The 25,860-nt window shown below is 46.3% G+C and overlaps 3 protein-coding genes across 6 annotated transcripts in view; 1 reads left to right on the top strand and 2 right to left on the bottom strand.

Moving 5' to 3' along the window:
- LOC311318233 (uncharacterized protein) overlaps positions 1-12,143 on the top strand; it is a gene marked incomplete at its 5' end in the record, with an annotated part of 44,441 nt that extends 32,298 nt beyond the window's left edge. The window contains 15 exons of the mRNA XM_084449502.1: positions 1-44; positions 938-1,064; positions 1,515-1,550; positions 2,902-3,023; positions 3,891-4,020; positions 5,010-5,146; positions 5,420-5,522; positions 5,695-5,727; positions 6,080-6,189; positions 6,575-6,701; positions 7,052-7,179; positions 7,854-7,977; positions 9,464-9,622; positions 10,283-10,442; positions 11,179-12,143. The exon at positions 1-44 is cut by the window's left edge and continues 90 nt beyond it. Of these exons, the coding sequence (XP_084305628.1) occupies positions 1-44; positions 938-1,064; positions 1,515-1,550; positions 2,902-3,023; positions 3,891-4,020; positions 5,010-5,146; positions 5,420-5,522; positions 5,695-5,727; positions 6,080-6,189; positions 6,575-6,701; positions 7,052-7,179; positions 7,854-7,977; positions 9,464-9,622; positions 10,283-10,442; positions 11,179-11,267 (1,629 nt within the window). The 3' untranslated portion in view covers positions 11,268-12,143. The remainder of the gene's footprint in view (positions 45-937; positions 1,065-1,514; positions 1,551-2,901; positions 3,024-3,890; positions 4,021-5,009; positions 5,147-5,419; positions 5,523-5,694; positions 5,728-6,079; positions 6,190-6,574; positions 6,702-7,051; positions 7,180-7,853; positions 7,978-9,463; positions 9,623-10,282; positions 10,443-11,178) is intronic.
- Positions 12,144-13,300: 1,157 nt separating this feature from the next.
- Positions 13,301-19,200, bottom strand: riox2 (ribosomal oxygenase 2). 4 transcript variants are annotated; one of them, XM_084440332.1, is made up of 11 exons: positions 19,152-19,200; positions 18,306-18,398; positions 17,916-18,269; positions 17,370-17,489; positions 16,714-16,842; positions 16,276-16,379; positions 15,582-15,684; positions 14,211-14,379; positions 13,975-14,063; positions 13,733-13,861; positions 13,301-13,540 (listed from the first exon to the last, which is right to left on the bottom strand). In XM_084440332.1, the coding sequence occupies exons 2-11, from the start codon at positions 18,390-18,392 to the stop codon at positions 13,388-13,390; spliced, it is 1,437 nt and encodes a 478-aa protein (XP_084296458.1). In that variant the 5' UTR covers positions 18,393-18,398; positions 19,152-19,200; the 3' UTR covers positions 13,301-13,387. The 4 variants fall into 4 exon arrangements, with proteins under 4 accessions (XP_084296458.1, XP_084296459.1, XP_084296457.1 ...); XM_084440333.1 differs by having other exon boundaries at positions 18,306-18,393; positions 19,152-19,165; XM_084440331.1 differs by having other exon boundaries at positions 17,916-18,393.
- Positions 19,201-19,500: 300 nt separating this feature from the next.
- Positions 19,501-23,816, bottom strand: tiprl (TIP41, TOR signaling pathway regulator-like). Its single transcript, XM_084438062.1, has 8 exons — positions 23,776-23,816; positions 23,146-23,273; positions 22,780-22,959; positions 22,476-22,575; positions 21,844-21,975; positions 20,875-20,970; positions 20,389-20,451; positions 19,501-20,264 (listed from the first exon to the last, which is right to left on the bottom strand). Exons 2-8 carry the CDS (start codon positions 23,268-23,270, stop codon positions 20,154-20,156), a joined length of 807 nt encoding a protein of 268 aa, XP_084294188.1. The 5' UTR covers positions 23,271-23,273; positions 23,776-23,816; the 3' UTR covers positions 19,501-20,153.
- Positions 23,817-25,860: the final 2,044 nt, after the last annotated feature.

Here is a 25,860-nt window from a genome sequence, read left to right on the forward strand (position 1 = left end):
GAAGGGCCTGTCCGCCTGTCAAATCTCAGCGTCCAGTCTGGATGGTGAGACAGCCGACTGCCTCGGTAGCCTGTTAGAGGAACGGCGGGGGAACTCGCTACAGTAACCACCATTGTGCGAGGGAGCCGTTAGGCCACACAGGAAGGGCCCAGTTTAAACAATCGGAGGGAATGACTCACTGGGGGGTGGGGGGGCGTGTCCTTGCCAATCGGCGTCCATATTGTTTCACTGGCTCGCTGAATCGTTCGGCGCTGAGTCATCGACCTGCACCTGCTAGCTCACAACAAGGCCATTTCCTGCCAAAACTGCATCTTTTCAGGTCTCCCTGAAGCGCAAGCAGCAGGCGCAGGGAAGGGAATAGCCTGCTTGGGTGATTGGAGGTATTCCCTGATGGATTTGGCCATGAATGCTTTGTTATGAGGTTTTCACACAATGGCTCACTCGCACAGTACACACCAGTAAAACCACCTACAGTAAAACACTGTACACTCACTCTGCCTACAAAGTCAACAAGAAAGAAAGGGTTAATTTGATTTTTAAAGGGCTCAGAGAAAGGGCCCTAAGTACTAAATACCTTTGAATGTCAAGTTTATCTTTATCTGCTCCTGTTTATACTTGGCCTGATTGTTGAAATAGTTTAGTCTACAGCCAATTAAACGTCAAATCGATACAGATCTAGGTAGATGACATCTATTATTCCGAACACAGTCCCAGCAAATGAGCCTCTCACGTGAACGCGAGTCGTTTCGTAATCGTCTCCCTTTCCGAGAAGCGAGGTGGCGGTCACGGCCCGGCGCTGTGAATCTGACGCGCGGGCCCTGCAGCTCCTTCTGTATATACAGTACAGGGCTGTTTGAAAAGGCGAGCGCCGTCTGCTCAGAGAGATTAGATTGCCCTCCACTGATTACTCCTCCATCTTGTTTTCCCCCACGCTCAGCTGGCTCGCCTATGACCGCCCCGGTTGCCATGGGAACTATGTGGTCATGGAGGCGGGCGGTCCGTCGACACCTGGCCCAGGTCAACCCCAGGTCACCGGTGTGAGGTCACTGCGACCTCTGAGAAGGGTAAGGGTCACAGAGGTGGCAAAGTTCACCCGTAGGGAGACGGTCATAGTCAAGATTTCTGTCAGTTCCGTTTCAGTTGTTCATGTTTGGTTTATTTAGTGTGGGTGGGGCACAGGGTTAGGGTTAGGCACACACACACACACACCCACACACACACACACACACACACACACACACACACCCATAGACTCACGAGAGAGACTAACACACCCATATACCCAGTTGAATAAACATTCACAGGCCCTCTTAGTGTAATGTCATTCATAAATGAGTGGAAAAATGAGTTGGGGTTAGGGGTTAGGGGTTAGGGGTTAGGGTTTTGGAGATGGTCTGTGAATGTGCACTGGCTAGATGTGATGTCCGAGTTCACCCTCCTGGCTTCACTTCAGTGTTTTCTCTCTCTCTCTCTCTCTCTCTCTCTCTCTCTCTCTCTCTCTCTCTCTCTCTCAGGGTGGGCTCAAAGTGAGAAGACCTATGGACCCTAAGGTAAGAGTTCTTGTTATTGTGAATGGTCATATAATAGATCCATAAAATATTATTATATTATATATCCACAAAAAATTGAATATTGTGAAAAAGTTTAATATTGTCCGTAATTTAAAAAGTTAACTTTAATGTTTAACTTTAAATAAACTTTGATGTATTCTAGATCCATTACACAAAGTTACATATTTCAAGCCTTTTTTGTTTTAATCTTTTATGATTGTACAGTATGTTCAGTATGTTCATTTATACATTCTATACTTGGTCGGGGCTCCTTTTGCACAAATGACTGCATTATGCATCAACGTGGAGCGTTGCATGGAGGCAATAAGCCTTGAAATATTTCACTTCATGTGTAATGAATCTATAATATATGAAAGTTTCACTTTTTGAATTAAATTACGGAAAATAATGAAATGTTCCGTAATATTAAAATTTTTTGAAATGCACCTGTATTGTGAGTTTAAAGGACAATGCTCGTTTTTGACAACCTGGACCGTATTTACGACATATTATAAGACGTTTGACTCACCGAGATCACTTTGGTGTAGTTCGGAGGCCTGTAGAAGAAATTTAAAATCCAGCGCGAGCCAGTATATCCATGTAATGGCGGTGGTGGGGGCAACGAGAATGCAGCTTCTAAAAATCTATTTTCTGCCGCGAAACGGTTGTTTTCATCAATCTGTCTTGATGAATCGCTAGTTGTGCTTACATAGAGCATAGGCCTGTTGTGGTATTTCACATGCCTCTGTAATATGATCTTTAGAAACGTCTTTAGACACGAAATAGCTTCCTCACTTGCTCCAGCACGCATGCGCACAGCGTGCTGGAGCAAGTGAGGAAGCTATTTCGTTTCAAAAGACGTTTCTAAAGATCATGGCATGTGAAAACAACAACAGTTATGCTCTATGTAAGCACAACTAGCGATTCATCAAGACAGATTGATGAAAACAACCGTTTCGCGGCAGAAAATAGATTTTTAGAAGCTGCTTTCTCGTTGCCCCCACCACCGCCATTACATGGATATACTGGCTCGCGCTGGATTTTAAATTTCTTCTACATGCCTCCGAACTACACCAAAGTGATCTCGGGGAGTCAAACGTCTTATAATATGTCGTAAATAAGGTCCAGGTTGTCAAAAACGAGCATTGTCCTTTAAGCATTTCTATTGTTGGATCATATCACTTGACACGTATTCTCGAATAGTTAATTACAGTAATCATGCAGCACAGTGCTTATTAATGATAATGATAATCATTTTCTAGCATCGTCAATCAACAACGATGTCTGATCGTCTTCTAGCAGTATAAATGATTCTGTAGCATATTTGTTGATTTGTTGTTGTTTTCGATAGATGTTGGTGTTCGAGCTGCCCCTCTTCCAGGGGCGGAGCCGGGAGCTGCTAGGCCACACCCCCAGCCTGGGGACCTCCGCTGGGCTGAAGGGCGTGGCGTCGCTGCGCGTGGTGGGCGGAGTGTGAGTCCCCGTCGCCGCGGTCTCTTCCATCTGTCAGCCCGTCACATCTGAGGGAGACCACCGATGAGCTCTCTCACTCTTCCTCTCAGATGAGCTCTCTCACTCTTCCTCTCAGATGAGCTCTCTCACTCTTCCTCTCAGATGAGCTCTCTCACCCTTCCTCTCAGATGAGCTCTCTCACCCTTCCTCTCAGATGAGCTCTCTCACTCTTCCTCTCAGATGAGCTCTCTCACCCTTCCTCTCAGATGAGCTCTCTCACCCTTCCTCTCAGATGAGCTCTCTCACTCTTCCTCTCAGATGAGCTCTCTCACCCTTCCTCTCAGATTAATGGACAGGGTCCCTTAGTGTAGGGTAACTCACACTTCAGTGGAGAAAGTGTTTGTGAGTGGTGTGTCAATTTAAGTGTGTGTGTCTCTCTCTCTGTATTTGTAAAGGAGAGTTTTGAGGCAGAGAGAGACAGACAGACTGGGGACGATCATGTGCTGTAGTGTAGCTAGATGTTTTAGTATTTGTTTCTGTCATCAGGGCATAGCCCTTTTCGAAGTGCATTCCATTTAGGTGTGCCTTTAGCTGTACACCGTTTCACAATGTCTTGATCATGTGACAACTGTGGAATGTTTCTTCCACTGTCGTGCTATCTCACGTCCTAAAGAGTTCTGCCTCCCTTTACAAACATGAGTGTGTGTGTGTATGTGTGTGTGTGGTCACAGGGAGGTTGTAAAATCAAACAATAAATATGCATTTGGCTTTTGTCTGTAGCATTCCTCAACTGTATTCATTTCCCCTCTTAAACATCCATATCAGCGTTCCTCTTATCATTCAAGCGTTCGTGCCCCGCCTTGACCCCTGACCTTGTGTGTTTGACAGGTGGGCAGGCTACACGGGCGAGGCCTACACGGGCCAGCAGTTCGTCCTGGAGGACGGAGAACACGGCGACTGCGAGGACCCGGGTGGAGCCACCCGCCCTCGGCTCCTCTCCTTCCGCTTCCTGCAGGCGGTACGTTCTCCTCACGTTCCGCTCCCCTTATGAAACAAAAATACTATTGCGATATTATATTGGAAAATATCAAACAATACATTTCCATAGTGGTTATATTTTCCTAATATACTGCAATATATGAAAAGCTGTAATTCCTTATATATTATTCTGTATATTCCCTCCATACATTTTACATATTGACAGTTCCTATATAGGGGAATATGTTTTCTTTGCATAAGGGTCTGGCGCTCTATAAGCTGTGAATGCGGAGTTACGGTGTGATGCAAAGCAGCTGGGTGCAAAGAGGCTGTCAGACAACGTCAGACCGGTGTGACTAGCGTGTTGATTTGACTGGAGCGCTCACACTCGCGAGTGTGTTTTGCGTGCAGTCCTCTTCCCTCATCCATCCTGTGTCACACATTTCCACAGACTCTCCACTGTAGCTGCAGGAGAGAGACTCCACTGTCTATTTCAACCTCCTCTCATATAAGTACCAAGAGTCAGAGGCTGGCGGAGTGCTAACACACACTCATAGCTACACGGCTAGGCTAGGCTACGCTACTAATAGGATTAAGCAGGTAGAGCTAATTGCTAGCTGTCTTGTCTACTCTGGTTTGAATCCGCCCCCCCCTCCACCTCTCATGCCTTCAGGCTGTCAGTGGCGCCTCGCTCTCTTGATCATCTCTGAGGGGTAATCTTCTTCTGTGAACCTCCCATCATGGCTGCTGCTGCTTAGAGTGGGCTCCAGAAAAATGGCACCTACGCTACTTCTAGCCTCCGGGAACGTAGCTTAAATGCAGTCTTTTCAGGTTTGAGGTGACGCCAACGCGAAAGAACTGGAGAAAGAGTAACGGAGAAGCTAATTTTGGGTAGAGAACTGCAGAAAATGTAGGCTAGTTTCTGAACAGCAGCCTATGTGTATTTACAGTAGTCATACAGTACACTGCTGTATATACTGTATATGTGTTGTTTTGTAACGACCTCTGTTTTGCGGTTCTTATCGACAGGACTTCGTAGAGCCTTTGGTGTCGCTGCAGGATGAAAGCGGCGCCGAAAAGACGGACATCTTGGATCTGGACGTCCCCGATCTGCAGAGTGCCGGAGCCGCTGAGAAGACCAGCTCCATATGCGTGAAGAACGGAGTGTGGGTATTTTTTTGCCTCGAGACATCATTATTTTAAGTCAATACTGTGAAAGTGTCTTCCCGTACTGACATCCTTTTACTTCATCTGACCTCATTTGAGAGAAGTGTCCAGGGACCAGCTGTCTGTCAGCTGACATCCGCAGTACTGAACCTACTGCTGTCAGTTTCACAGAGGAAACGACTCGCCCGCACGCCATGTTTTTCTACACACAGCGCAGTGGTGCTGAACACTGATGTTCACTGCGTTGTCACCCCTCGTCTCATCTGCTTCAGGTGGGTGGCGTACAGCGAACGAGCCTTCAGCGGAGAGCAGTGCATTCTGGAGAAAGGCAAACATCCTGGTACTCCAGCCAAGTCCATCCGGCCCGTCCGATTGGTGAGTCCTGTTTCACGGCATGGCCAATGGGAGGATTTTGTTTGTGTAGTAGGAGGGTGTTTGGGTGGGGGGGTCATGGTGCCCCTGCTACTGCAGCTTTCTCCGAGGGATGCGATGTGAAAGTCAGGCCCGGGATATTGGAGGACATGACTTAATATCTTTCTCGTTGCAGGGTGTGTGTGGCGCCAGAGAACCAAAGCACTCGGTGAGTCTTATACACAGCATCTCAGCGCCAAAAACAAACAAACAATTATCCCATCAGTTTGCATCAGCAGTAAAATACGCTCAAAAGGGGGCGCCCCGGTAGCTCACCGGGTAAGGCCACCATATGAAGGCTAGTCCTTCGCGCGGCGGACCAGGGTTCGATTCCCAGCTTGGGTCCTGTGCCGCATGTCCTCCCCTCTCTCTCTCTCCCACATTTCTTGTCTCTCTACACTGTCCTATGACAATAAAGCTGAAAAGCCCTAAAAAATATCGATCAAAAGTCTTTCAAGGATAGAATCACTGTAACCAGGCAGATTTCATGAGATGGTCTACTGGATGTGTGTCCCATGCAGCTGCGGGTCTACAGTCAGCCTCACTTTGCGGGAGCCACTAGGGAGTACGAGGGGGAGGAGTCGAACTGTGGCGCCGACGCCCCTATGTCCCTCAGGGTCATTAGAGGAAGGTGAGTGCCATTTCTGGACATCCAGACTGACGCGGTAACACTTTTATTTCCAGTGGGTCCAGATGGCGTACAGAGGCTCGACCAACTAGCTCGTCGCTAACCCGAGCTTTAACCAGTCGCCACGACAGAGTTATGGTTTGCTGACTGTTTCAGCGCCTGACTGTCTGTAGGGCCACTGGAAATAAAAGTGTATGATTGTGCTACGTCATATTCCTCCTCACGGGTCTCCCCCGTGACTGGATACAAAAGGTGGTTTCAAACACGTTAAAGTTGATAAATGAATCAGATGCAGCTCACTAGGCCGTGCTGCAGTAGGTGTGCCGCCGATGTGTCTGACCACTGTTCTGTGCCCTCCCTGCTCGCCACCTCTCCGGCCGCCGTCCAGCTGGCTGCTCTTCGACGAGGAGGGTTGCCGTGGAAACCAGTACGTCCTGGGAGAGGGCCTGTACCCTGACCTCATTTCCTGTGGCTGTGTGGCCACTTCTGTCAAATCGCTGAGGCCAATTCCCTACGTAAGTGTACCGTCGCCTGGAGAGTTACTCTTAGCTGGCGCTACGAAACAGATTGGACACAGTACAGTTCATGCTCTGTGATGTCAGACATATGAACACACATGCAGTATATAATTTTATTAAAGCCTGCTTCACTTTATCCAGTATAGAAATGTGTCAAATTCAAATCCTCAGCCTTATCACAGCCTTATCCCACAGTATGTATGATACATAGTTATGATTATACAAATAGTAGTAGACTGCTTTACATTGGGAAACAAACATTGGTAGAAAATTGGCCTGCGAGCGTATTCCCTGTACCATTGATACTGTAGTTAAAAAATGGCCGCCGCCACTTCTGCTGTCACCAGAATTTCTCGGACCCGTCCCTCTGCCTGTTCTCCCTGGACTCTTACGAGGGTGTGATGACGGGCGTCGTGACCTCCGCGGACAACGTGACGAACATCTTCACTCAGTCCCTGCGAGTCGACAGTGGACTGTGAGAGCCTTTCACACCCCTTAAAGTGTCAATGATGCATTCATGTGAAACCGCTCGCTGCAGAAACAAGGTCACGACAAAAGGCCTTTTCGTTTCTATTTTTAATCGCTTTGCTTGATGAAATGTGTAGTGTTTTATTATCCAATTTATATTTATAATTTATTATTTTTTTGTTTGTGTATGTATTTTATGTTTTATTCTTGTAAACTCGGCTCCACTGAAAATTAAGGTCTCCCTCAGTAGGTGTGTGGAAATAAAGTTTTGAAATGAAATGAAATTAACATATTGCACTTCATGTAAGCCTGAGCCTACTGTAGGCTTAGTAATAATCTAGTTTAACTAGATAACTCATGGTCTGTGGTAACTACTGAAGGCTAACTAGGCTAACTCATGGTCTGTGGTAACTATTGTAGGCTAACTCATGGTCTGTGGTAACTATTGTAGGCTAACTAGGCTAACTCACGGTCAGTGGTAACTACTGTAGGCTAACTAGGCTAACTCACGGTCGGTGGTAACTACTGTAGGCTAACTAGGCTATCTCACGGTCGGTGGTAACTACTGTAGGCTAACTAGGCTATCTCACGGTCGGTGGTAACTACTGTAGGCTAACTAGGCTAACTCATGGTCTGTGGTACTGGCTTAACTCCTGGTCCGTGTGTTGTTGTCTTCGCCAGGTGGGTGGTGTTTGAGTTCAGGGGCTATAAGGGCCGTCAGATGCTGCTCCAGCCAGGGTCGGTTCCTAACTGGGGAGAGCACAGCGGCTGGGACACCATAGGCTCCGTGCGACCCCTCAAACCGGTGAGACCCACGCACATCCTCCACATCTGGACCACGGGTGTTCCACTGCAACGTTACAGATGTTGAGAAACTTCTCATAAATGACTGCGTCAGTGAAATGTGTGTGTGTGTGCCCTGCATCCCACTTTGACATTAAGCTGTTTACTATTCCTCAGGCATTCTAGCCGCGTGAGTGTTATCCTGACAGTGTGTGTTGGAGGGGGTCAAAGGGATTGGTATTGTAGCGTTTGGAGGCACAGCAGCTACGTGCCTGGGACTAAAGCCTGCTGGGTTCTGATAAACCCCTCTTCTCTGAAGGTTATTTATACCCCTGCCGTGTGTGTGTGTGTGCGTGTGTGTGTGTGTGTGTGCGCGCGCGTGTGCGTGCGTGTGTGTCGGAAAGAGACCGAGTGAATGAGAAACACAGAGCGTCAGATTAGGCTTAGCAAGGACGTGTGTGTGTGTGTGTGTGTGTGTGTGTGTGTGTGTGTGTGTGTGTCAGTGTCAGTGTCAGTCAGGGGGTGCTAACATGCTCTGTTGACATGACAAACAGAACCAGGACTGAGGTCACTGTGATTTATATTGGCTTCTCCCTCAAGCTGATTTGACTGAGCCCATCACTCTACTACTTACGCATACTGTATGCTATGTTGCAGTACAGGCAGGTGCAGGTCACTCACAGGCCTAGCGTCGACCTCTATCAGAGATGACACATGCATGCAGACAGCACTCTCATCACTGCAGGGTAGTTTGACATGGATAAGCGTGGTCACGGTCAGTTTGCTGTAGACCTTGTGCTATTGATGACTCGGTGCTATCTGAACCCGATCCCCTGCTGCCCAAATAGGACCTTAGTGGTTTATTTACAGACCGAATTACAGTTTCGACTGCTCTTATCATCTTTTTATTATAGGCAGGCCTACGTGTAATGGTATGAGGTATAATCATCCCATTAAAGGTAAGTAAGTAAGTAAGCGGTTTGTGATTTCCTGTGATTTGTGACTTAGGAAAAATGTTGAAAGGTTTTGAAAAATGCAAAAAAACAAATAACACTCGCTAGGCAGGTACAGTAGGTTGACGGGTAGGTAAGCCATCCAATCATTTCAAGGTGGCACCTCAAAATGATCTCCACAGATTACGGATGTATTTAATTTTAGCGTCAGAGCGCTTTATTGATTGATTGCTGTCGGGATGTAATGAAAATTGCAGAAATATAACAGAAAGTGCTTCTGAGCCAAACCGCCTACTGCACCTTTAAGTCATAATTATCAGTTGTACGCCACTGGCAAATGCTCACGTTCATGTCCATAATATGTGAAACTCTGTGCCTCTACGACAGAATACCTGCCTACACTGTGAAGGTTGTTCAGCCTCACTCAGCACAGCGAGAGAATTAGCTCATGATACATGTAGTTAGTTACTGCATTACAGTTACATCATAACGTACTGTAAAACGCTGCTGCTGGCTTGAGGGGTTCAGCTGGTCATAGTCGGTGTGTGTCTCCAGCCCAGGGTGTATGTCCAGGTGAGGAGTCGCGTCCTTGGGTCTGTGCTGACGGCGGAGGACGTCCAGGACGACTCGTCCCCGGCCAGGCTGTTCCTGTCGCCCGCTCGCTCTCTGGACACCCAACTCTGGGTCCTCACCGACGGCCTGCTCCGCTGCAAGGTGTGTGTATGCCCCCCCCCCCACCTCACCCCCCCCCCCCAACTAGGAACGATGCCAGCCATGGAAGATGCAGTGTGTTTTGTAGTTTAGATATTCAAGTACAGATTTAGTACTTCATTGCCCTATTAACTGTTGCAGAACCTGTGTATTTGCGTATGGGTATATGTAGGCTTCACGATCATGATGAAAGGTCACTCAACGTGCACACCTGAGCTCGCATACGTGCGTGAAGCGCGTGTTCTGAGACGAACCCGCGGAGCGCGTTCCCGAAAGACGCGTGTAAAAATAGAAACATTCCGCTGACCGTTCCCCTATGAAAAGCACAATAAGTCCACTAACGCCTCGTTTCCTCTGGAAGCCGAAGTGTGTGTGTCAGTCCGCGCGCTGGGCTAGTCTGGGGGCTCCTGACCGGAGCTGTTCTAAATATAGAACCGGAGGATCGGTTGCCATCTTTAGCTCACAATTGAAATTCTAAGCAACGGGAGGATTGAGATTTGAGCGTGACACGTGAAGCTCACTTAGGGTGTTCTGTTATGGTAAGCGGTATGTTGGGTTCGCCCCCTCGATGAGACCGTACGCCAGTATGGCGCACGCGTGTAGATGCCGCGTTCTCGCTGTATTCTATGACAGTTGTGTGTGTGTGTGTGTCCTGTTGTGCAGGCCAGTAAAGGGTGTCTGTCGGTGATCGGCGCTAAGGCCACGGCAGGGACCCGGGTGGCAGTGTGGCCGGAACACGGTCGCATCCACCAGAGATGGAGTCTGAACCAGGACGGGACCCTTTCCTCCCATCTCAACCACAACCTCGTACTTGACTTCAGAGGTAAAGGCATCGAACGTACCGTTCCTTTTAAAGCTAGCCTGAGCGTGACCTGAGAGTGGCCTTGGCGATCGGACGAAGCGGTCTTTTCCATTCGGACGTGGCTGTAAACATCAGTTTTCCACAAAGCGTTTTGGTACCAGTACAGAAGATGTTTCTTTAAAGGGGTCCTATTATGCTGATTTTCAACAATTAGCACAAAGTCTTTGGGATCCATCAGCTCGCTAACTCGTTGCTAACCGTCTACTACACTAGCTTGTCTCATTTGACTTAGGATAGCTAGCGAACGTTAGCCTAACTTACGGGATGCAAGCTAGGTGGATCAGACACTTCTTGCCAACCCCCCTCCAGACCTGCCCCTCTTCCCCGGCACAGCTACACTCCACCCCTATGGGAAACACTGAGAATCGACTATTTTTCCAGGATTACATTTCGTCCTACAATACTATTTGAGAACATATATAGTGTAGAGTCATCCACAAATGTTGTTGAACCTGCCTTGTTTGTGAGACATGGTAAATCGCTAGTGAATGTAGAAAAGAGCAGGGGGCCAACTCCACGAAGGATATCCAGATGGTTTGTTCTTGTGCACAGCTGCTGAACTATACTACAGTATGTCCTGCCTTTGTGTTTTATCTTCCTTTTGCAGTTTTTACCTTAATACACACATCAAATGATTCAGAGTTGACCCTGTGTATAATACCTGTTGAGCGGAGCTATTTGTGTTCTCCTGTTGCAGGTGGGACAGGTTTCGACAAGGACCACTTGGTTGTCAATGAGTTCTCCAGTGACCAGGCTACTCAGTACTGGGACATTGAGATGGTCTGAAAATAGACATGATGATTAGGGAGGTGTCGAGAAACCATTGCCAGGAACTCGAGAGACCTGCCCAAGGCCCTGAGAAGTCCCAGTGCAGGATGGGAGTTGTAGTGATCTCGTCCAATTTCTTGTAGGGGACATCTCCCAGCCAACAGTCCCATGCGTCCATGACGACGGAGCTCGAGTTTATTTCTGTTTTATCTCAGGTCCCAGACACCATTGCAGGAGTGCTGACACATTAAACAGTGACAGAGCCCAGCGCACTAAGAAATGCACTCTCTCCGCCAACTCAAGTTACAATGACGCATACATCTAAACCCTACAGTATGTACAACTGACAAAGGAATTCAAACCCAAACAACCCAGCTGAGCAGTCGTCTATGATAGCCGATAGCTACAACTACATGCACATCTTTGACACAGTATGGAACTGTGAGCTAATTTAGCAACCTCATGCTCTGTCCGAGGCGATGAGTTTTCATTTTCAGATGTCTTTTCTCAAGCACATTTGCACTACCAGTATATTTCACTTGAAATGTGGCCAGCTGTGGTAGGCCTCCAAGTCTGCCTGTGCAGTCTAAATATGAAATTAGAGGTAAATATATATTTTTTTCAATGATGTCAGGGTTTCTGCTGCTGTAAGCAATTCTAGTCCTTAAAACCTTATGTGGGAACATTTCAACACTAAATTATAACTTCTGTCAACCCAAGACAAATTTGTCACTGGTGATTAAATGTGTATAAAGGGTTTTTGAAGAACGACTGGTAATTTCACTGGAGAAAAAAAACAAAGCAGAATGTTAATATATACTATTATTCAGGAATATAGATGTATTCAGATATTTAAAAACAAATGTCTATAAAGCTGATATGATGGTATGTACAGTTCAGGCAAGCTGAAGAAATATTATTAAATATGTTTGTGCTTTTAAATTTGTGATTAATAGTAAAGGTCAGTCATATCTGTTCATGGCCTGCTTGTTTTTATTGAGATTGAGAACCACATGGCGATAAATAAACAGTGATTGTCTGTCATTACTGTTATTCTCCGTCTTTGCTGCATCAATTCTATCTCCCCTTTCCAGGATGACGTCCAACGGTGTCAAAGGACAAAAGATACTTTCTGTAAATGTTTGCTTAGCTTGTGCCACGGCGTGCTACTCAGGCTGGCTATTACTAAGTTGCTGGTGAGGACGGTCTCTGTGTGTGTGTGTGTGTGTGTTAGTCAGTGGTCAGGAGGTGTCCCTCTAGGCCCGTCTAACAGTAGCTCTTACACGACTCTCAGTACACTACAGGGCATGTGTACAGTACCTCATTGTCCACAGATATAGCTGAACAATAGCAGGTCCCACAGGCCCAGTGCTGGTCTGGAAGAGGACAAACTACTGTACCAAACATGATCCATCTCATCTGTTCTAGTCATTAATACGAGGGATGTGTGCCTTATGGCTTCTATACACCGTGCAATTTTTGCAATCGTATAAGTTTCTTGCAAGCCACACTGCGACACACATCTGTAATCTTGGGTACAACCATGCCCCATGAACACTGCAATGACACTTCTGAATCGTAGGCTACGACCTGCTGCGTGCGGCTACCCTCCCCAGTCCCCGCCCCCCCCCCTAAAAAAAAAGCATCATTAACATTTGAGGTTAGCGCATGTGGTCATGCCGATTAGTGCATCGTTTCATGATGCTCTTCTATTGGTTTATTAGTTGACGTACTGTAGATTGTACAGTAGCAGCATTCACACTGCGAGACGATCGTCCCAGATCATCGTAAATATCCGACACCGATATTTGTCGCGGGCTATCTTTGGTCGCAAGACCATGACATCGGTCATCTTTGAACCTCTCCCACACGACGTACAGTAAGACCACCGTTTTGGCGCTTTAACAGGGTTGACCATAGAGAGGCTTCAGTATCATAATGTTGGATGTTCCAAGTGTATTCCAAGTTGTTGCATTATCACAAACATGAATATCGCTGAACAAAGGAACATTCATTCTTTGGTACCAAGTAAAAGTGAGAAACTATGAACAAGCGCACATGCGTTTATTAATGACTCATAAATGAATCCTCTGATGTAATTGAGGACGGCAAGCGCGTGGGTTTGCGGAGTTGCCATGTCAGCACACCTCCAGCAGACTCTCGGTCCAGAGGGCCAGGGCCAGGTTGAGTTTGTCCCCGTCTGAGGGAAGCTCCAGCTGGGCTACGGGAAGGCGCTCTGCCCCCGTCAGCTGCCTGAGAGCCTGGAGGTGGGAGAGGGGGAAACGCAGGCCCTGCGGGTTCGAGAGAGAGATATGATGAAAAAGAACAGATAATATGAAAGGCTACTTGTGATTTAGAAGATGCTGTGTGTAGCATCCATGTAGTTTCCTCACAGCCTGCTGGGTAATATCGATCAGTTCATGGCCATGTGCTACTTTCAGACATCTAGTCTGTGAGTGAGACGTGTGTTAGTGATGTCTTGCCTGAGAGACTTCATGCTCCTCCTCATCGTCATCATCATCATCATCACCACGACTTCCTCCCATCATGTGAGTCTCCCTTTTGTTCCTCAGGGAGTGTAACACAAAAACCACCAACTCTGTGGCCTCGTCCTACACCACACACACACACACACACACACACACACACCGAAAGAAATGATCAAGGTTTACAGTAGCATACTTTTTAAGTACAGTACCATCGGCAGAAGGTTAAAGTCACTCACTGTTCTTTCCCGACTGGGTTCCACGGTCATCAGAACGTGATTTTTAAACCTCAAACACACGGTATCTTTCAATGTAGGCATCTTCCCAGCTGTGGAACACACACACACGTAGTACACAAACACATTACAGGAAGCAGCTTATCGAGAAGGTAGGCAATCAAGCACATGCTAACACACATTTTAATAATTTATTTATGTCTACATAATAAACACACACACACACACACTCAGCCTACCTGGCGAGAGGTCTTCCTGGGGGTGGGTGTAGGGAGGCAGCCTGCTGGTGATGAAGTCTCTCTTCATGTCAGTGGAGCGAAGCTCCTGTTTCTCCTGCTCCATCTCATCAGCCAAACCCCTTAACAGGGCGGCCAACCGCCTGCTGGTGTCCGCAGCTCCATTAACACCCTGCGCACACACACACACACACGTTTGTTTTTATATCCTTGTGGGGTCCCCTAAACCTACCCATAGCCATAAAACGTACACCTATCCCTAAACATAAACTATGACCCGTAATCCCGTAATCCTAACTTTAACCCTACTATAACCCCAGAAAACCCAAAACCTAGCCATAACCATAATTGTAACCCAAGCCCTAAACCCTAACCTTTGACCCTAAAATGAACCCTAACCTTATGGGGCCCATCAAAATGGCCCCACAAGGGACATTTTTTCTTGTTGCACTATCCGTGTAGGAACATCTGGGCCCCACAAGGGTAGTTTAACAAACACACACACACAAAACCAACCAACTCACACAGTTGAGGAAAGATGTGTTGTTCATCACGCCTGACAATGAGTGTCTATCCTGGAATGGATCCATCCACTCTGTTTCTAGAGATAAGCATGTTTTCAAGCCTGCCCTGTCTGGGCCTGTAGCAGCGCTCTCCCTACACTTAGATGATATGCACAACAGAGCGCAATCTGTGGCACTACAACTGACAACACTAGAGAAGTTGAGAAATTGGATTTGGCAGGGAATTCTTGGCATAGTTTTGGCATAGTTATACTCAAACCGTGGCGTGATGTCAACCTGATTCCGTTGGCATTATCACCACAAAATAAGAACTGATCTCTTGCATCATTATTATGAACTTTCTTCTATAACACCAAGTCCTTTTATAGACAGTAAACCATTTCGCTGTTACTTTGCATGCTGGGAGTATGAGTTCAGGAGGAGGTAGCGGTGTCTATAGAGTCTAAGTGATGTCATATTGTAGGCACTAATGGACATTTTTCCCACAGGGAATTCGGAAAATCACCAAAATAAAAGTTTGCATTGAGGACAGGAACACAGGACTTTCCAGGTGTTGTCTTAGTTCTATTCTTTGCACTGTTAACTGCTTTTTATCCTGGAAAGGTTAAAGCTTAAAAATGTATGATGGTCCTTCTAACTGCAAGAGATTAGCTCATAACAAAATGGCAAGCTTTCAGAGAATTGTGCTCAACATAGACCTTGTTTGGGCGATTTTAAAATGTTCCTATAGGAAAAAATGCATGTAAGAGCCGCACATTACCACAGGTCGCGTTCTAGGACTACAAAATGACAACTGACTTCATCTCCCAGCGCTCTGCCTGCTACTAGGGCTCTGGCGGGCCGGACTCACCAGTAACAGTCCCCGGGGAACGCCCCCCCGCATGCTGATGTCACTCTTCATGGAGTCAAACAGGAAGCTGGGAAACACGTCAAGCAGGAAGTCTCCCCACGACCTGAGCAGGGCAACAAAGGAGGAGTCATGTGAGGAGAGGAGAGGGAAGAGAAAGAAGCTGTTTGGAATCGCTCCCTATTCACTATATAGGGCGTCAGCCATTTTGTTTGTAGTGTACGAATTCTCCACGGAATTCTCATTCCCTATATAGTCCACTATTTATTACCCACAATTCACCTTGATTTGCAAGGAACAGAGCATGTACCCTACATTTTCTCCGTTCCCTAGGTAGTTCACTACATGGTGAACCCTATATAGGGAATAGGGAGTGAGGGAACGAGGGAGCGATTCCGAACACAGCTAGTCTCTTAGGTTTCACATGGAGAGTATAGCTTATATAGCTAGAGAATGTAACAATTCAGAGATTTCCATTAGTGGTCATTTCCATTAGTGGCTAGTTGCTACTTAAAATGCTATTTTCTCTCCCCTGCAGAAATCCCTGATGTGACATAACTGGTGATTGGTGAAGAGCATGTTGTCAGCCTATCTAATAATATTAGATCTGACATTAACTCAAGGAGTGCAGGAAGGAAAGATTAGATTTTTCTGAGCTTCTGATTGGGCTTCAGTAGCAGCGGAAAGCCTCCCGTACGTGTTCTGATAGGTGCTGAGGGTCAGGTGGGTGGAATGTTCCACTCCGACAGGGGTGTCTGCCTGATGGATGGTTCCGCGGGGGAAGTACAGCAGATCGCCTGCCTGTGTCGGCAAATAGCACACACCCCCCCACTTCAAATGGCGTTGCTCAATCACATAAACACAACAGGCCACCTACAAGTCAGCGTACACTTCAACACACACACACACATTGAAACACTTTCTTCCCACAAATGGATTATAATCACATTTCATACAGTACAAAAGTAAGAAAAGTGCATTGAGCACAACACCCCCCAGGGGGACTCTGTTTGTTTATAACAAGTTTATAACACGTTTATAACAGCATCTCTTCAAAGTTTCCACTCTAGTGTCCCTGCCCCAGTGCTCCTGGATGGCGTGTCTCAAAGCGTGTTCTCAGTCCTGCTACCGTTACCCTGAGGGTGATGTCATGGGTAGGGCTGCCCAGGCGTTCCTCCGGCTCCAGGCTGTACTCTCTGGCCAGGGGCACGGTGGGACTGTAGAGACGCCAGTGCTTCTCCCCCTCCAGCTGCAGGATAAACACCTGGGGGGGGGGGGATGACGCAAACACTGACACGTCAGCTGACTAAAGAACCAACATCTGTCGACGGCCGCCTGGCTCGCAGCCTCCAACGTCCCCAAGCAGCGCGTTTCACAGTACAGTACTTCCCAGTCCAGTTCTAGCTCATATTGTGCCGACAGCTTATAGTGAGGTGCACATGAGATAAGTAGCCATTTTGTTCAGTTAAGTGTTAAAAACTCACTATTGTAATGTAATGTAATTTATTGCTTTATAAATGTTCTTAGCCGTTAGACAAAAATAGTCCAGGAGCTTGCTTGATCGCCTTGTTGAGAGAGGTCAGGGAAGAATTTTTACAGCTCACTTTTCTGGCCCCCGGGTGATACTGGTTTTTGCTTCCCTCTGGAATATGTAGGGGTGGGTCGTATGCCCACCTCCCTTGTTCTCTGTAAAGCGCATTGTGTTGCCTCTGGGTATGAAATGCGCTATACAAATAAAGCTTTGATTGATTGACTATTCCTAGTTGTTATTCGGTCAGTTAAATGTTCTACCTCAACGTCGTCGTAGTGTGGAGGCAGGCCCTGGGAGCCCTGCGGGGTGATGTAGACGTTTGAGCCCACCAGAGCACCGAAGAAACACTCCAGCTTTTCCTGGATCTGCCACAACTCATCCTAGAGACAGTCAGCAGCAAACACAATAGAATTGAATTGAATACAGCGATCCAGATCTACAAATTGGGAACTGCAAATATAACACGGGACAAGAACTTTCATTCCTCCACCCAATGCTTTGTCTCATTTCCAAAAAGGTCCCTCTGACCAGCCCCTTTCTCGAACCACTGTGCAATACTGCCACCAAGTGGCTGGCTAAGAAACCATCATCTAGTGAGGGCTACACAACGTCCCTAATAATTACACAGCCTTGGACTCTGTAGATTGAACGTTAGTCTGATCCCCCAAATTCCGCAGCAAGAATTACAGTAATTCTGTGCTGGGAAAAAAGACTGCATGCAAGAACGCGTAAACACACACGCACACACACTGCACAGCCAGTGGTGAAGAACTTCTCTCTCCTATCCGACAATCCTACCCCCTCACCTTGAACCTCTGTGGCTGGTGGAACTGGATGGTGGCCCTCTTCTGGTCAAAGTCCTTTCGGAGCTGGCTGTAGTTGACGCGGCCCGTCTTGTTCAGCACCTTCTTCTTCCCCTGGACGCAGCGGCACGTGTTGAGGTCCCTGCCGTACTCCAGCCCCCGGGAGCACAGCGCCTGCAGGTCGGACAGCTGGAACAGAGCCTGGTGGTCGGCGCCCGGAGCTCCGGCAGCTCTCTGCAGGTGGAGGGGCTTCTTCTCCCAGTACTCCTGGAAGAACTCCTCCTGCCCCAGAGGCGAGATGAGGCTGTGGAACAGGCCGGAGGGGGTGTCGAAGCACAGCGGGAATGCGGCGGCGGCGTCGGGGACGGTCTTCCTCTGGACGGTCTTCCTTTGGACGGTCTTCCTCTGTTTGCCGGGAACCTCCTCATCGCGGTCGCCCTTCGTGGTGGCTGTTGAACCCGACCTGCCTTTCTTTGGCATCCTGAGCTGAGAAATGATCAAGCTATTTTCAGTGAGTTTGCACTGTCATTAGTAAAATATTAGAATATAGTATATCTACGGTTTACATTGTGTGTTCAGTGGACTCGAATGAATGAATGACACCGACAAGGTACTATTATTATTTGTACTTGTTCTTGCGCTTTTACTTTGGCATTAGTTAGGGCTCTTACATGCTTGTGTAAAAAGAAACGCACTTATGAGTTAAGATAGGATGATCCACAGGGGGTTCTGGTTAGTAGTAGGCCTAGTATTAGTGGTGGTGGTAGTAGTAGTAGGCTAGTAGGCTACACTTGTAATTCGCCTTGGATAAAAGCATGCTAAATCACTGTAATGTAATGTATTCACTGTATCATGTAGGCCTATTAACGTTACATGAACTTGCTTTCATGGTCAATGGTGCTGACCCAGGCTTCAAGTCAGCATTTACGCAATATTCATGGAACACAACTCGACAAGTAAACATGCTGGAGCACACTGAAGCTATGCTAGATAGCTTCTATAGATATACCTGCTATACTGATACAACTAAGTTAGCCTACAAATGAAATATAAGAAGTTAACGAGTAGCCTACTTGTCCCAACGTGGGGCTAACGTTAACGTTAACTAGCTAGGATAAAACTAGATCTAGACCTTTTGACAGGCTAACGTTATAGTTCTCACTAATGTCGATGTTGTCTCGTTATCCTTCACATAAGCAAAATAAAGCACTTTGGAAAAACGTTGACACCATAGCTTACGTTATCTGCTTAGATCAAGCTCCAGCAACAGTCGGCGAGCCAACAAGCCTCTGGTAACATGTGAAACATGAGTCCCACATCGTAATATGTCCGACAGGAAACATTTCATTCATTTCACTGTCCGCTCCCGACATGCACGAAAATACCACTTGATTACTGTAGTACATAACATTTGATGTATACACTTCATAATAATGTAGACAGTGCGAGTTGTTTTTAACAGTGCTATAATGTATCAAGGTATAATGCTATTTAAAATGTCAGGTTGGTGCATTGAATTTGACGGCTCCCAGACCGTAAATGATAAAGTTGACCATTTTTATTATTATGTCTGACATACAGTAAAGCAGAGAATGGGTCATTCTATTACAACAGCAAACAGCTTGAGCAATAGCTTGACAGGTAGCAAGTGAAACTTTATTAATGATAGAAGCCTGCCTTGACTTCAGGAAGTTCTACTCCAGCACACAAATGTCCAGTACAAGATTAAACAAATAGAAAAGTTATCTATTTACAAAATGGGCTCTTTTGATATTTTGGCGACAAGACCGGTAATTACACCTCTCTGTATCACACCTCACGTGATGTTCGAAATACGATCGCTGTATGTAATAAAACACTTCTTATCCTTCAAATAACATTACGGTGTCAAACATTAAATCACTATTATATGGTGTTCAATTAGAAAAGCCACATATATTCCTCATTACCCCACCAAAGCATCTACATAGAAGAAATATTCAACAACCCTTGGAATCAGAGATCAACTGACACTTGTAAAAGGAATCTCTGTTAATGGTGGTGTTTTTGTGGAGGGATGGAGGTGCAGTGTTCCAGTCGACTTAAACACACAATGTTGTTCTGTAGAGGGGGAGACGGCCTGCCTTATTTCACAGACCCTCTGCTCGAGTTCAGACAGGAGTGAGGGGGTGTGCGTGTGTTTGTGTGTGTGGTGGTGGTGGTGGTGGGGTGATCTTCAACCACAGGCCACTCTGAGCTCCTTCACTGGGGGTCCGTTGTAGGGAGCTCCAGCTTCTCCCACTCGGTCAGTTTTAGGGATAAGTGCTGGGCGATCTCGTTGGGGTCGGTGTACAGAGCTGCGGGGACGTGCTTCTGGACAGAGAGGGAGACGAGGAGAACCGTGCGGTCTGTCAGAACGAGGACACTCCACGGGGAGATCGGTCACATCTACGTTTTCTTGTAGTTTTCCCAAAGGGAGGGGCGAGTTAAAACTCACCTGTAATTCGGAAATCTTGCTTTCCCTGGTACTGAACTCCCTGAGCATGTAGTTCTTTCCAGCCTGTAAATAAATAAGAATAATAATAAATAATAACAACACCTCACCAAATTTTAAAAAAAATAAAAAATAAAAATACGCCCTTCCCTCCTGTCAATCATGATGTAGTCCCTCCCTCCAAACATGATTGGTAGGTGTGGCGAGATAAAGATCCTGATTGGTCAATACATTCGGGCGCGGTGCATTCTTTGAATCCAAAATACAGAGGCAGCGGTAAACACGGAGATCCAAGTTTATTCTCAGAGCACTTGTGTTACTGATAGCTGAAAGGATATTATGCCAATTTTACCAAATAAAGCCAAAAGCAAACGACCTATCCCACCTTTAACTTGTATTATAATAATAATAATAATAATAATACTAATAATAATAATAACAACAACTACAATAATAATAGCTTAATAAAGTATTTTCAAGGTCACTTGCCTCATGGTAGAGCCTTGTGTCGTTTATCCGGATCAGAACTCCGTCCACTCTCAAAAAGAACCGCAGCAGGAGGAAGAAACTGGTGGGCATCACTCTCTGCATCAGACACAAGACCACCCAGTCAGTCTATTACCCAGTCAGTCTATCACTCTCTGCATCACACACAAGACCACCCAGTCAGTCTATCACCCAGTCAGTCTATCACTCTCTGCATCACACACAAGACCCCCCCAGACACCCGGTCAGTCTATCACCCAGTCAGTCCATCACTCTCTGCATCACACACAAGACCACCCAGTCAGTCTATCACCCAGTCAGTCTATCACTCTCTGCATCACACACAAGACCCCCCCAGACACCCAGTCAGTCTATCACTCAGTCAGTCTATCACTCTCTGCATCACACACAAGACCCCCCCCAGACACCCAGTCAGTCTATCATCCAGTCAGTCTATCACCCAGTCAGTCTATCACCCAGTCAGTCTATCAATCTCTGCATCACACACAAGACCCCCGACACCCAGTCAGTCTATCACTCTCTGCATCACACACAAGACCCCCGACACCCAGTCAGTCTATCACTCTCTGCATCACACACAAGACCCCCGACACCCAGTCAGTCTATCACCCAGTCAGTCTATCACCCAGTCAATCAAATGATTCAGAATCGATTCATGAATCCCAAAATCGATCTTTTATTTAATGAATGGATGAATGAATGAAGGAATGAATAGTTCATTAATTCATTCAATGATTCATTCATTTTTGGAAATCACTATCGATACCAAGCCCTAGTATTGATGTTGCATAACTTGGCAGTCATGTAATTAAGGTTACAGCTAAAAAAAGGTTTTAGTAACACTAACCGAATCGATATTGAATCGAATCGAGATAATCGATTCTGAATCGGAATCGAATTGATTCTTGAAATTCGAATCGATACCCAGCCCTAGCGTAGAGAGGCGCTCACTATTTTGACGCTGATCATGGACACGCCGTGGTCGTGCAGCTCGTCCTCGAACAGCAGCACGTCGTCGAAGAACATGATCTGCTCTCTGGCCTTCAGCTTCTCCATGTCGATACGCTCCGTCGTCTCCGCCACCTGGCAGGCAGGCAGACATGGCAGATGTGCTGTACTGTAGCCTTCCTTATGAAGAGAAGCTCGTCGCTAAAATAGTCTACAGACTAAACAAACAATTTTACAATTGAAACTATTTCTTCAATTACTGTCCTCTGATAACATTCAACTGTGACATTCGTGCACGTCACTGCGCTTAGTGATCGAGTGGGATATGTGATCATGGGCTCATGAGTCAATATTTACATTTACAGTCATTTAGCAGCCACTTTTATCCAAAGCGACTTACAATTGTGAGCTAGTGTTGGGTTTAAGTGCCTTGCTCAAGGGCACAAAGGTAGGCAATGATTGATGGAAAATAATTTGTGTAGTGGCCTTTCGGTAGGTAGGTACAGTAGGTAGAAAGATAGGTAGGTAGGTAGGTAGGTAGGTAGGTAGGTAGGTAGGTAGGTAGGTAGGTAGGTACAGTAGGTAGGTAGGTGGGATATTTGACCATGGGCTGATTCAATGTGTTAGGGTTTTACCCTCATCTGCAGGTCTTCCCCTATGAAGGTGCCTCTGTAGTCTGTGGTGTACGTCCAGTCGTAGCGCTTCACCACCTCTTTGGAGTGTTCTGAGTCCGCCCTGGGAATACAGAGAGCAGGACAGTTCACTGGCCGTCATTCATAACGGGCATTAAGCACCATGTTGTCCACTCCACACAATCACTTTTTATAACCGTTGCTGCAATATGTCGTCAGCCACAACATTAAAACCACCTGCCTAACAAAAATGTTGTCATATTAGGCAGGCGGTTTTAATGTTGTGCCTGATGGGTCATGTTATTACCTGCTCTCCTGCCACTCCTGAGCACAGGCCACCTTCACAGAGTCCTGCATGTTGTTGACTCTCTTCAGGGCGTCTATGGCGTTGAACTCTATGCCGTAGCCATCTGTGTGCTGGATGCGGAGTACATTGTCTCCGAACAGCATCTCCGGGAGCGAGGGCAAGCTCATCTCCTCTGCTAACCTGATAAGAAAACCGCCAAGACTGAACTCTGAACAACACGCCTCAACCTGCAGCCAACTACTAGCCCTACATCAGACTGACTTCAAACGACAGTGTCCATCATACAACAAAATAGGGTTAGTCTTTCATGCCAATGCTCTCCCTCAAAGAGCAGTTGCTAGTCTGGTATTTTAGGGAGGAACTTACCGCTCAATGTCTTTAGACTTCATGATGTGAGTTTTTGCGGCAGTCACCTTCCATGGTCCAAAAGTAAAGTCCTGCTTACTGCTCTTAAATCCATGGGACACCATGGCTGACAAATTGGCCAACATCAACTGGAAATGCAGAAATGTCACATTAGGCAGATTGACCGGTGCTAGACAGCTAGACTGGGAGGCGGTTAGCTAGACAGCGAGATGTATTTTTGATATTGAGTTAGCGGCTAGCTACTGTATATAACGTTAGCCGGCTTTTACCTAGCATGCACAAGACTGGCCAATGCTAGCTAGCCAGATTGGAGGGGGGCTAGCCAGGCAACGAGTTACAATAGCGACCAGATAGCTAGCAAGATAGCCCCATCGGTGTATCTGTAAGCTAGCTGAATTCTCAGAGAACACGTTATGGTAGGAAACTATCCTTTTCATTGATGTTAACTATGGTTAGCTAACGTTAGTATTAGTGCTACTAAGTGGTGGTGCCACGGCAGTTCATTTAGTCATAATAAATGAGCTGGTTGGTTTGTTAGCTTGCAACTAGCCAGTCATCTAGCCACGTTACAACTTTTCACTTCAGATCAGTTAGAGATTTCAGTAAATATAAAGTGTCTCACGCGCTTACTTCAATGTTTTGATGACAACCTGCGTCCCCCGGCTGTGTAATTCGAGAGCGTCGCCAAAATGCTTCCGATGAGGATGGTGTCGAATCCAATCTTGGTTCCGCCTCCTAATGCGACCAATCTAAATTTCAGTTTCTTTCGCCGAATGTCCTAATAATGTAGATAGAACTGTCTGCTTTAAACTAAAAATGACAGCTCATACTGTACATAGTACTTTACTGTTTATTGTGGCGTTACAGCATATGTGCATGGCTCAATCTATCCGCTACATTCTCCAAGTGCATACTGACCCTAGTTTAAGGAAGTTCCAATTTGAGGGGTCACCCTGTCTCTTCCCCTGCTCTGCCAATTAATACGATTAACATTTTATCCCTGCCACAAAGACAACAGCATTAACCTGCAGGCAACCATTTTACGTCCGAGGCTTACTGTAGTCCAGTGTTTCTCAACCAAGGGTCCATAGACCCCCTGTGGTCTCTGGCATAAAGACAGGGGGTCCCTGGGAAAGTGGTACAAATAATATTGTATACGCCCATCATGTTTAACAAAAATGAATACTGTTTTAAAGTGAACCATTAGGCTAGGCTTATTCACTTATTAATTCACAAGTCTCACACTTGGGGTCACTTCGGCAGCTCTAGGCGGTGGCTGCACGAGGCGGTTGGCAACATTGAGGTGGTTGGCAGCCTCTCTCAATAATTCTGAGGTGCTTTTCTTCTCTCCTGTTCAGACATCGCACAATGACTGTGTGCCTTCCATCAGCCAGAAATTGTCACTGCGTATTTCCAAAATGCAGGGCAGCAGGTGAGGGTTAATTCATAAAAAAGTGCTACCTGATTGGCCGGTGTTGCCACTAATGTGGCAGTGCATTATGAAAGGTGGCATTCTGAAATAAAAGTGCCTTGAAATAAATAAATGTGGCATTATATAAAAGTCATTTTGAAAACAAAAACACCTATTTATTTATTTATTGACTCTTATATATTTATATTTACATGTATTTATATGTATTAACTTATTTAAATATTTCAGGATTTATTTCATAACCATATTTATTTATTTTATTTTGTCCATTAATAATTATTCTACACTGCCAGGGGGAGTGGCCCTGTGTAGTGCAATAAAAGGTTTGCATGTTTTCTGTTGCTGTGTCTCTGAGAACAGTTTGTATGTGGTGTTGAGTGCTAGTCTGGAAGCCAGAATTATTGCGAAACCAGGCGAAGTCCAGCTTGGCTTATGTGCGTGGCTGGCTTGTTTCTGTTCAGAACTGGTCGAACAGAAGCTAGTCACGCCACTGAAATAGCTGTGAACTGAAATGACATGAAATAATGTCTTATAAATTAAGATAGGTCTTGTCACCTGGACACATCAGTTCCAATGCTTCCAATTCTAATCCAGCACAATAAGAGCAGTATAGCCAGTTAGCTCATGAGCTCACAAAAAACTAGCAGCAGCTTCCGTAACATTAATGCTATAGCAGTCAGTGGCTAAAGCAGTTACACTGATGGTTCCTGTAACGTTAGCTATTTTGCTGCAATTGGTTCAACCTCTGTTTCTGGACAAAGGTAATGGATAAAAAGATTGGAGTGAAAGGATGAACGTGTGGAGGTTTGGGGTATAGTCCCATAAAGTCATCCCCACCGGGGCCTTGAACCCCCGTCTCCCGGGTGGGAGTCCTATGCTCTCACCACTACTCTACTTGTGCAGCAGAGATCGGCAGGTTGGTTTTGGTGTCCTTCTTCCAGTCCCTAGTGTGGGTTGGGGTTAGAAAAAGGGTTGGGGTTGGGACAGGATCTGACCTATAAGGCAAGGGGTAAAGGTTGGAGTGAAAGGATGAACATGTGGACGTTTGGGGTATAGTCCCATAAAGTCATCCCCATCGGGTCTTGAACCCCCGTCTCCCGGGTGGGAATCCTATGCTTTCACTGCTATTCTACTTGTGCAGTGGAGGTCGGCAGGTTGATTTTGGTGTCCTTCTTTATTTTGGTGTGCTGGGACTACTGCCTCTTGCGGTGCCAACAGAGAAATGCAGGTCAACATTGACTGGAGGGAGGGAGGGAGTGATAACCGGACAAACGCTATTCTAG

The sequence above is a fragment of the Borostomias antarcticus genome, assembly GCF_949987555.1.
Source record: "Borostomias antarcticus genome assembly, chromosome: 1".
NCBI classification, from domain to species: Eukaryota; Metazoa; Chordata; class Actinopteri; order Stomiiformes; family Stomiidae; genus Borostomias; species Borostomias antarcticus.

Excerpts from the sequence above, each read along its gene's own strand:
- riox2 (XM_084440331.1), bottom strand. The coding sequence starts at position 18,392 with ATGCCAAAGAAAGGCAGGTCGGGTTCAACAGCCACCACGAAGGGCGAC. Across the intron at positions 16,843-17,369 it reads CACACTACGACGACGTTGAG|GTGTTTATCCTGCAGCTGGA; the intron begins GTAGAACATTTA and ends CCCCCCCCCCAG. Across the intron at positions 14,380-15,581 it reads TTCCCCGGGGACTGTTACTG|GGTGTTAATGGAGCTGCGGA; the intron begins GTGAGTCCGGCC and ends GTGTGTGCGCAG.
- tiprl (XM_084438062.1), bottom strand. The coding sequence starts at position 23,270 with ATGTTGGCCAATTTGTCAGCCATGGTGTCCCATGGATTTAAGAGCAGT. Across the intron at positions 21,976-22,475 it reads GGGAAGACCTGCAGATGAGG|GTGGCGGAGACGACGGAGCG; the intron begins GTAAAACCCTAA and ends CCTGCCTGCCAG. Across the intron at positions 20,971-21,843 it reads CCATGATCAGCGTCAAAATA|AGAGTGATGCCCACCAGTTT; the intron begins GTGAGCGCCTCT and ends TGTCTGATGCAG.